Source organism: Myotis nattereri (assembly GCF_964212035.1).
Source record: "Myotis nattereri genome assembly, chromosome: 7".
NCBI lineage: Eukaryota > Metazoa > Chordata > Mammalia > Chiroptera > Vespertilionidae > Myotis > Myotis nattereri.
This window is the reverse complement of record NC_138082.1, coordinates 22,551,776-22,562,137: the sequence shown is the minus strand read 5'-3', so window position 1 is coordinate 22,562,137 and position 10,362 is coordinate 22,551,776. Positions and strand designations below refer to the sequence as shown.

The 10,362-nt window shown below is 56.5% G+C and overlaps 2 protein-coding genes across 5 annotated transcripts; one reads left to right on the top strand and one right to left on the bottom strand.

The window, feature by feature from the left end:
- Nucleotides 1-1,210: 1,210 nt before the first annotated feature.
- On the top strand, nt 1,211-5,659 carry TUBA4A (tubulin alpha 4a). The gene is made up of 4 exons (XM_081095155.1): nt 1,211-1,726; nt 3,709-3,931; nt 4,225-4,373; nt 4,617-5,659. The coding sequence occupies exons 1-4, from the start codon at nt 1,724-1,726 to the stop codon at nt 5,586-5,588; spliced, it is 1,347 nt and encodes a 448-aa protein (XP_080951281.1). The 5' UTR covers nt 1,211-1,723; the 3' UTR covers nt 5,589-5,659.
- A 1,346-nt stretch (nt 5,660-7,005) lies between these two features.
- Nucleotides 7,006-10,353, bottom strand: STK16 (serine/threonine kinase 16). 4 transcript variants are annotated; one of them, XM_081095686.1, is made up of 8 exons: nt 10,322-10,353; nt 9,790-9,978; nt 8,999-9,218; nt 8,613-8,746; nt 8,326-8,446; nt 8,105-8,200; nt 7,576-7,697; nt 7,011-7,471 (listed from the first exon to the last, which is right to left on the bottom strand). In XM_081095686.1, the coding sequence occupies exons 2-8, from the start codon at nt 9,873-9,875 to the stop codon at nt 7,333-7,335; spliced, it is 918 nt and encodes a 305-aa protein (XP_080951812.1). In that variant the 5' UTR covers nt 9,876-9,978; nt 10,322-10,353; the 3' UTR covers nt 7,011-7,332. The 4 variants fall into 4 exon arrangements, with proteins under 4 accessions (XP_080951815.1, XP_080951812.1, XP_080951814.1 ...); XM_081095688.1 differs by lacking the exon at nt 8,105-8,200; XM_081095687.1 differs by having other exon boundaries at nt 7,576-7,634; nt 9,790-10,323.
- Between the last annotated feature and the right edge of the window lie 9 nt (nt 10,354-10,362).

Sequence of the window (10,362 nt, the reverse complement as noted above, 5' to 3'; positions counted from 1 at the left end):
ACTTTTACAAATGAAGCATCTGAACCTGAAAGTCAAAGACGGTTAGGGTTTTGCCGAAGCTAAAATCTCTTTTGGTCTTCGTTGTGCGGGGGTGGGGTTGCACAAGGGGAAAGAGCCAGGGGAGGTCTGCAGAGGCCAAGTGTTCTGTTATCACCAAGGTTCCTGCTCTGTAGAGACCATGACCCCATTTCCCAAAGCAGCCTTGCTCTCGCCCCTGTCAGTTTTCCTTTTTATGAATGAGTCTTGTTCTTCCCACCAGAAGGTAAGTCCCCTGGGAAGAGAGACCTTGCCATGTTTCACCGTGTTCCCTTCCCTGCCTTGCCTAAGTAAGATGGCGTTTAGCTCTTTTGTTGAGAGAAGGTTGCCATGCTAGGTATTTTGTCCTACTGTGTTGTGTTGTCAGAGAGCCCTGGCCCTAGGAAACACTATGGTAGGAGCGGCAGGTGAATCCTTTCTAAGTGACTAGCAGGTGGGACAGGTTTAAGTCTGTGCCGGTGGGCACATGGGGCACTTCCTGGTGAATTTCCCCGGTGAAGGGAGGCGGCTAGGAAATGTAAGGCACGCCAAGGAAAGCAGAGGTGGATTGAGGCGTTCATTCTTGCAAGCAGTGGAAATGAAACATAGAAAGAGGGAATGGCTTCTGCTGAGGCCTCCACCTGAGTGCTGATGCTCTAAAGATGCAGGTTGTAGCTCCGGCCCTCGGCTGAGGGTCAGAAGAGGACGTGAAAGCCAAAATCCGCCTCGATATCAGAGTCTTCGTTTCCTTTTTTCCTCTTCCGCGTCAACAAGCGTTCTGATACCTCACAGCAACGCTTTCGGGGTGGAGCCGTCTCCTGTTCTCCGATGAAGAAGCCCAGGGTTCGGTGGCATTAAGTCGCCTGCCCAAGGTCACACAGGGCAGTCGGGATGCGAGTCCAGGTGCTAAGGACCTCAGGCCCGAGCTCCCGCGGCCCCGGCAGCAGGAAAGCGCGCGGGCGGTAGTGGCAAGGGCTCGCCAATAGCTAATAGTGGCGGCACTGATGACGAGGCCCCCAGCCGCGGGCACCGGCCGAGCCCGGGCAGCTTCTCGGGGGTCTGCCCTCGCAGACAGGCTGCGGGGCGCAGCTCGGCGGGGCCGGCTAAGGGATCGGCACCCTGGGGCTCGGGCGGTGCAGCTCGCGGTCCTCGGCCGCCCACAGGCGTTGGCCAAGGCCAGCTGTCCCGGGCGTGCAGCCGCAAGGGGTTCCTCGAGGACCGGCCGGAGCCAGGCGGCCTGTGGGAGCCGCGGGAGAGGCAGGGCGGGAGGGCACCTGCGCGGGCCTGCGGCAGCCACCTGGGGCGCACAGCCCCGACGGCAGCGGCCTCAGCCAGAACACCTGCGCGCCCCGGCCCCCATGACGCAGGTGCAGGCGGGACGCGCTCCGGCTCCGCGCCCACCGTGCCGGCAGCGGAGCTCGAGAGCCCGGCATGGGGGCCCCAAACCCTGAGCGGGGAGTTCAAGTCCCGATTGCTTCACGTTCGACAGGTGAGGGGCCAGGGCGCGACTGGCGGGAGGCCCCCGCGCTGGCCCCACCCCCGGAGCCGCCTGGCCCTCGCGGGGCGTGGCCTCTGGGCCTCGGCGCCTAGTGGGCGAGGAGCGCGGGCCCGCCTCCCTATATAAGGCGGGTGCCGCACTGCAGCTAGCGCACTTCTCACTGAGACCCGTCGCCCGGACTCTACGTGAGACCCACCGCCCGGACTCAACATGGTGAGTGCGGCCCGCCAGGATCCTGCCCGCCCCCTAACTGTCCCTCTCCCTCGGGGGCGCTCGCTCTGGAGATGCGCGGAGCCCTCCATCTGGCGTTCCGCGTCTCAAGGAGGCGCAAGGGTGTTTGCCTCGCCCCCGCCCCCACCCCGTCCGGCTACTGACTTTGGCCGGGCCGTGCGGTCCACTTTCAAAGGCTGGGGAAGGGGGAGGGTGGAGTGGACTCTTCTCCAGGAGAGAGGAGCGGCCCTGGAGATCCCTTCCTGCCCCACCAAGCGTTCGCGCCCTAATCCTCCTGCGGGGAGTCACGCGGTGCGGCGCCCAGTTTCCGCGGGCGAGGGAGACCCGCTTGGCTGCCCTCCGCCGCCAGCCTCACCCCACCCAGTCCCTGGCACGGACCGAACACGTGCTTGGCGCCAGAAGGTGGAAGGGGATCGGGTGACTGGATCCAGCATCCCCTTTGCCTTCGGCTGCGTGTGCATCCCTCCTGCCCACAGCCTCCCCCCGCCGTGACTCAGCACCCCGCTTCTGAGCCAGGAATGGGGTTCGGTCTCGTGAGGCGCGCCGGCCCCTCTCCAGCGGGAGCCCGGGGGCGCGGACGGGCAGAGACAGCTGTAGCCGAGCGGGAGCCCGGGCCCAGGCCAGGTTGGGGGGAGGGGAAGAGGTGTGTGTAGGGGGTGGTATTTATAGCCCAGGAACGGGGGCCGAAATCCAATCCTCGCTTTCCGCTGGGATGTAATTGGAAAGAGGGGGGGCGAATACAGGGCGCGGTGCAGGATGGCGTTCATGCTGCCTGGGGCAAGGCGGGTTACCTCTGTGCCTCACCGCCGGTTCCGCTTCCTTTTCTGTGTATTTGGAAACCTTCACCCCGCCATTTCCGTGTGGGACAGGGCGGCCGCGCGGCCTGGCGCCGCACCACTTTGGCGCGTCAGGGGTTACTTTCAGACAGGCAGGGGCCAGCTTAGGGCTGCGACTGTCCCAGTGCTCACAACCCTTATTGCCCTCACCTGCCCTCTGCACGCACCAGCATTATCGCTGCTATTTTCCTGAGGCCTGTCGCCTCGGATGAAGGTGGTAAAGACTCCCAGAGTGCAGTGTGTGTGTGTGTGTGTGTGTTGGGGCGGGGAGGGAGAGAAGGGAGCAGGAGAAGGAGCCAGATGGGATTGATCCCCAGAGCCAGATGGGATTTAAAGGTGGGGGAGAGGGCATCCTGATGCCAGTGTGGTCAGTTGATGCCAGACTGGAAGGCTGAGATACCTCTGCAGCCCACAGAAAAGAAAGAGGGAGAAGGTTATATGAAATTTCAGTTGTTTATCCTCCAAGCAAAGATTAAGCGAGTGGGGGCCTCTAGCTATAAACTGACAGGTCTGGAAAGCCTGTCTTTTCTCAGGCTCTTCAGAAGCTGTTGTTGTGAGGGTAGGAATCAGGAACAGCTAGAAAGTTGCTTGTCCTTGTCTCAGTTACTGCAACTTGCCCTCTCCACCCTCCCTGAGTATTCTGTGAGTGTGGGGTCATGTGGAGCCACAGCTCTTGCTTTTTAAAAAAAATATATGTTTTTATTGATTTTTAGAGAGGGGGGAAGGGAGAAGGATACGGAAATAGAAACATCATCAATTGGCTGCCTCCTGCACACCCCCCACTGGAGATCAAGCCCCCAACCTGGTCATGTGCCCTGACTAGGAATCAAATTGGTGACCTCCTGGTTCCATGCTCAACCACCGAGCCACACCGGCTGGGTGAACCACAGCTCTTAATTAACAAGGACCCCATGGAGTAGTAGGCTAAGGGGCTGGCCTGCCCTACTGGGTGCCTCCAGTTGGAGCCTGGGCAGGCTGCCAGCCTTTTCTGACCTCTGTCCAGCCCCAAATTTCTACTTTTGCCAACTGAGTCATCCTAGCTAAAAGGTGATAGGATGGGAGAGAGGTTTATAAGTGAGGACTTAGGGATGTAGGGCTTATTCTCTGTCCCCTCTTTTTATTCCTCAGCGTGAATGTATCTCAGTCCATGTGGGGCAGGCAGGTGTCCAGATGGGCAATGCCTGCTGGGAACTCTACTGTCTGGAACATGGGATTCAGCCTGATGGGCAGATGCCCAGTGACAAGACCATTGGTGGAGGAGACGACTCCTTCACCACCTTCTTCTGTGAAACCGGAGCTGGAAAGCACGTGCCCCGGGCAGTTTTTGTGGATTTGGAGCCCACTGTAATAGGTGAGAGAAAGAAGGGGGTGGAATTGAAGGGAGTGGAGAGTGACTCTAACGCTTCTTTCTGGTGAGAGTACCTAGACCTGGCTTTCCTCACCCTGAAAACTCACTCAGTTTGAATCTAATCGAATGCTGGTCTTGCACAGCAGGTCTGGGTTTCTCTCACACTGGTATCTTGGCCTGGCAGAAGGATGAGCTATTCCACATATCTCACTGCAGCTACCGCCCTGAGGGAGGGAGGTCCTGGCTGAGCACAGCCTGTGGTTTGGGCCCTGACAGTGTGGTTTGTGCCCTTGCAGATGAGATCCGAAATGGCCCATACCGGCAGCTCTTCCATCCAGAGCAGCTCATCACCGGGAAGGAGGATGCGGCGAACAACTACGCCCGGGGCCACTATACCATTGGCAAGGAGATCATTGACCCAGTACTGGACCGGATCCGCAAGCTGGTGAGAGTCTGGCATGGACGGGAGGTAGCTTTTGATGATGCGAAGGGTCAGGAACATTTTTTTTCCAGGCCTTTCTGATGGAGTCACTTTAATTGTACATGTTCCAGAGCATGTTGCTGCTATGGAATACTCATTAGTCTGTGCTCTGACTCCTAAGATATTTAGTCTTTTGTGGAGTGAGAAGATAGAGTTCCTCAGGACTCTGTCCCACCTACATTGCTCTTTCTCTTTCTTGTCTTTCAGTCTGACCAGTGCACAGGACTTCAGGGCTTCCTGGTCTTCCACAGCTTTGGAGGGGGCACCGGCTCCGGCTTCACCTCACTCTTGATGGAGAGGCTCTCTGTTGATTATGGCAAGAAATCCAAGCTGGAGTTCTCCATCTACCCAGCCCCCCAGGTGTCCACAGCTGTGGTCGAGCCCTACAACTCCATCCTGACCACTCACACCACCCTGGAGCACTCAGACTGCGCCTTCATGGTGGACAACGAAGCCATCTATGACATCTGCCGCCGCAACCTGGACATCGAACGCCCCACCTACACCAACCTCAACCGCCTCATCAGCCAGATCGTCTCCTCCATCACAGCTTCCCTGCGCTTTGACGGGGCCCTCAACGTGGACCTGACAGAGTTCCAGACCAACCTGGTGCCCTACCCACGCATCCACTTCCCCCTGGCCACCTATGCGCCAGTCATCTCTGCAGAGAAGGCATACCACGAGCAGCTGTCGGTGGCGGAGATCACCAATTCCTGCTTTGAGCCTGCCAACCAGATGGTGAAGTGTGATCCCCGTCATGGCAAGTACATGGCCTGCTGCCTGCTGTACCGTGGAGACGTGGTGCCCAAGGATGTCAACGCTGCCATCGCTGCCATCAAGACCAAGCGCAGTATTCAGTTCGTGGACTGGTGCCCCACAGGCTTCAAGGTTGGCATCAACTACCAGCCACCCACTGTGGTGCCCGGCGGTGACCTGGCCAAGGTGCAGCGTGCCGTGTGCATGCTGAGTAACACGACCGCCATCGCCGAGGCCTGGGCCCGTCTGGACCACAAGTTCGACCTGATGTATGCCAAGAGGGCGTTTGTGCACTGGTATGTGGGCGAGGGCATGGAGGAGGGTGAGTTCTCTGAGGCCCGGGAAGATATGGCTGCCCTGGAGAAGGATTATGAGGAAGTTGGCATCGACTCCTATGAGGACGAGGATGAGGGAGAAGAATAGACCAGCTGCCTGGAGCCCACTCACTATGTTCATTGCAAAATCCTTTCGAAATAAACAGTCTCCTTGCACGATTTCTTGTTCCCTCTGTGATGTGAGTACTTGAGCTTCTGCTGCCTTCCTTTGTGCTGCTGCTGCTTCTGCCCTATTTGCTGCTCATGACCCTTTTCCCTTCCATGGCTGAAGGTGAGACTTGCCAAGGATCCCTTGCCAGACTCAGGAAACATGACCCCAGGGACCTTGATGTAGGATCCTAAGGGGTACCCAGGATAGGGAGGAAATGAGGACTGAATCCTGGACCAGTCTGTCCAGCCACAGCCTATTGAAGGATATGAGTCTTCACTTCTTTTCCAAGTAGGAGTTTTAAGTCGAAAAGTTTCTGTATTTGAGTTGGACTAGACCTGTTCTTCCTGCTGCTTCTGCATTCACCGACTCTGGAAGCAAGGCTTGGCCCAGGCACCTCTGTGTTACGAGGGCTTGGGAGTGGGGCTGAGCTGGCCCAAAGTTCCTTGGCATGGAGCCCAGTCATAAGCGTGGGGGATGGGAGGGAACAGGGCCGTCTCCTCGAGTTGTTTATGTCACTGCATAAACAGCTTTGCATAGCTTACTGTCTTGCTGCTTTGCTGGGGGCTAGGGCTGTGCCATTAAAAGTCAGGTCGTCTCCCCTGTTTGTGCTCTCTTTCTGGCCTCGGTTCCTCTGCTAGCTGGTGGGAGCCTCTTGCCAGGGCCCTGGGGAAAATTTCAACTTTGCTAATAGGCACCCCAGGACCCACACTGACGTCAGCATGTGGGGGTGGGCAGGGTTGGGGGAAAGAAGCTTCAATCTCAGCAGCAAGCGATGCCAACCCTGCCCTTGCCTCCCCTCCCTGTGATTCAGGGACGCAGTGCCCTTCCCTGGGGAACAGGTTTCAAGCCCAGCAAGGCAGGGCCCCTGTTTACTCAGCAGAGCAGGCAGGAAGTGGCAGTTGGATGCTGCCACGCCACACTGGCCTCATTAATCATTAACCATGTGTGAGCTAAAACCATCTGGGAGAGACTGTGGGCCAACATGGCTGCCTCCTCCACTCCCTTTGCCCCCAGGCTGAGGCTGAGACCTGTTATCTAGCTGTCAAGCTTCCTGGGATGTCTCCACCCAGAAGCCCTTGCCTGGCAAACCAGCTGGGCTGCTCTAAGCGATCCACCCCTGGGAAGGAAGGAAGGAAAGAATGAGTTGAATGTTTTTTAAGGGACCCTGGTTCCAGTTCTTGGCATAGAAGCCTGCTCAAACCAGAGCAACTTTAAGTTTTTAACTAAGTCAAGCTAGAAGCCATTGCCAATCATGCCTCCTGACACAACACCAGTCCCGCTTTTTCCCAGGCTGTTCCTTGGAAATGACCAGACTTTGGGCCCCTTATATCTCCTCTCCAGGAACAATGAGACTAAGATCCACACCAAGCTGCTTTCACTTTATTCTTCTATTTATACACTCTCCTGCTCCCCGATTTGGAAGCAGACCATGATGTAAGCTTGGCAGTCCTGCTCAGATCCTTTACCAGAATCTATCAGTTTGCCTTTCTCCATCCCCCACCCACCCCAACTCAGGCTCCCTGTCCAGTTGTCCTGAGGATAAAAGAACAGAGATAGAAGACGGAGCTGGCTCTCCCCAGCCCCCTGCCCCAGCTATGAGAGAGCAGGCCTAGAGAGAAAGGACGGAGATTCCAGTGAAGGACAAGGCACAGGGGCCACCTCAGCGTGGCCACTGGTTTGTTCAGATTTGGGTAGTGTGCTGGCCTGGAGTTGGGGGTTGCAGTGCTTCCAACTGACTGAGGAGGAATGGAATATAAGGGCGCTGCAGGGGGTCCACAGTCATCATCGAGGCCAGCAGCTGCCGCAATGCTGAAGAATGCCTGTGGAGGGAGGGAGGCAGGGTGACTGAGGGGCACCCATCCGCCGTGCCGAGGCTCCAATGTCAAGGAGAGTCTAACGTGCTTGGTGCCCCTTCATCACTCACCTGGGGCTTTGTGGGATGCTGAGTTGGTTCTGTACAGCCAGGGCCACACTGTCACCCTTCTGGAAGACCATGTCATAAGGGCCTTCCCCAAACATCATAGCATATAGCACACAGCCTAGGGACTGAGCATAACTTGGTTATTCCATAAAAGGGGGCCAATGGAGATGGTAACTCTCCTGTTAATTCTGTAGTGAAAGGAGACTACATAAACTAAAAGGACTATGCTAATGTCAGCCACATGACAGAGAAACTGCCAGTTAGCTGGAGGCGTCTGCAACCCTTGCTTAGCTACTGCCTTCAGCTGTGACTCTTAGCTGTACCAACCCTGTTCAAAGGGCAGGGTTTTACCACTTCCTGAGCAATTGAGTACAGTGTTGGTAACAGTTCCTCAGGAAGGAAGTTGAGGGGGATGGGGACATATATGGTTCTTGGGGCCCCATGCACTGGAAACCAAACACCTGCTCCTCTACTCCACAGGAGGTACAGAGCAGCTCCTCTCCCCCCAGATTCCCACCCACATGCTCCTCACCCAAACATCAGTCCGCTCATCGATGACACAGTGGCTCTGCACAGAGAAAAGCTCCGGGGCCCGGTAGGAAATGGTGCACCGCTGGGCTGCCCAGTCCTGGAACAGTGGCCCCAGAGCTCAAAAGTGGGGCACAGGGCATGGTCATGTGACCAAATTGGGGAACGCACCAGAAGCGGTCAGGGATTGGGAACAGGTGGGCGAAAGAACCTGCAGACTCTTACCTGCAGGGCCAGAGCTTGGCGGGAGCTCTCCACATGGATGCGTGCTTGCTTCATGGAACCCAAGTCCATTAAAACCGGCTGCCCCTCATCTCCAAGCAAGATGTTGGTGGGCTTCAGATCCCTGTCGGGAAGTGGAAATGACCCATGAGCATCTCTGGTCAGGAAGGCTGGAATCCCAGGGAGGCATAAGAATCATGGGGTGTTCCTTAGGGGGAGAACTCAGACCTCTCATTTCTCTTAGTGGGGCTCTTTCTGTCCCAGAAAGTACACAGGGCGCTCCTACTGACCTGTGGGCATAACCCTGGGCATGAATGGCTTCAAGTCCTCTGCAGATGCCCAGCAACAGCTGAAGGATTTCATCTTCAGTCAAGAAGTTGCCTTTGTCTTTCAGCCTTTCTATCTCATTCCACAGCGTACCTCTCTGCAACACAAATATCCCCACAGTTGGCTTTTCAGCTTCTGTTCCGACTCTGATCCCTTCCCTAGGTTAAAAGTTACCAACCTTTTCACCACACAACCACACCCTACAGTCCCATTTGGATTCCTCTAAACTCCAAATTTGAAGTGGTCAAACCCAAGACATAGCCTCTGATTCCTAATATATTTGACTGCTCACACAGCTCTTGGTTGGTGGCCCTGTTGCAACCCCTCCCTAGCCAGGAGACTTTCTGACCTTCAAGTAAGGTAGTAGCAGCCAGGCCTCAGGTTTTGTGCCCCGCTCCTTCAGACAATAAGCCACGAGGTGAAGAATGTTGGGGTGATTGAAGAGGTGATGCATATCTGCTTCTCGCTGGGCCTCCTCCACATCCTGCTGCTCGTGACACAGGATTCGCTTCAGTGCGTAGAAGTGTCCATCATGTAACCCCTCCACTAGGTCCACATAGCTGAACCCACTGTGGGCCAAAAGGGTCAGTGAAGGACCACGGTCATCTCCCACACTGCTTGGACCCAGAGGAACTCCCTGGGGAGAATGGGGATGTCTTTCCCAGTTAGTAGGAACCCTCCCAAGATGTGACTCTAAGAGGAGTTTGCAGATTATTGCACTTTGAGCTCAAGAGCTGGGACACAGTAATCTTTGAGGTCCTGTGGTCTTAACCCAGTGTTCTGCACAGGACAGATGCTCAATGAACATTAAATGAATAGTCTACATTTAGGTGCTGCGAACCTGGCACTGGCAAGACATTTCATATGCACTATCGTACTTAATCCTCACAGCTCCATCAGTGGCACAAGATAGTAATTATCTCCATTGAGCAGATGAAGAAACCATAGCTTGTCAAGATCACACAGGTCGATCAGGAGGCCTGGCTCCAGAGTCCACTGTCTTGACTAGCCTGTTACTAGGCTCTGTCGGGTGAGTTAAAGGATAGGCTACAGAATAAAACCTTGGTGCCCCTAATCATGAGCAGACTGCTGTCTTTCAATCATCATAACCCTGGGGACTAGTCATTTCCAAACACTCACCCCTCCCCCAGTTTCTGGATGAAGAGGTAGCGCTTATTGTCAATGATGACAGTTCCCGGAGAGCAGATACACAGCGCGTGGCCCATAGTGTCTCAGTCATCCTCCTCCGGGGCGGCCTGAGGTGCCAAAGGGCTCGTCCAGGTTGAGTGGGCTCTTCCGGGCGACACGCTGGGGGCCCAGCGGGTCATGCTGGAAGGAAAAGAACGGCAGGGTCGCGGGTCGGACACCGTCCAGACGACCCTGAAGTACTGGTGTGGAGAGCTCAGGCCCAAGTCTCGGAATCGAGAGAAAACAGGTCCTGGCGATACCATCTCCAAGAAAGCTGGGATCGGGTGTCTCAAGGCCGAGGCCACGCAGCGACTACCAGCCCGCTTCCTCCACCACCAGCCCGCCTGTGGGCGGCCCCGGCTCCCACGCCCGCTCGCCGCCAAGGCAGGGCCCGGGAGTGCGAGGCTCGGGCCCATCCCTTGCAGAGTCCACCCCCGGCCTCGGCGTGCAGACCCGGGTAGGCCAGCCGAGCTCCCCCACTGACCTGGCTTGGGCAGCAAGGAAGCGCCAAGAACCGGAAGCAGT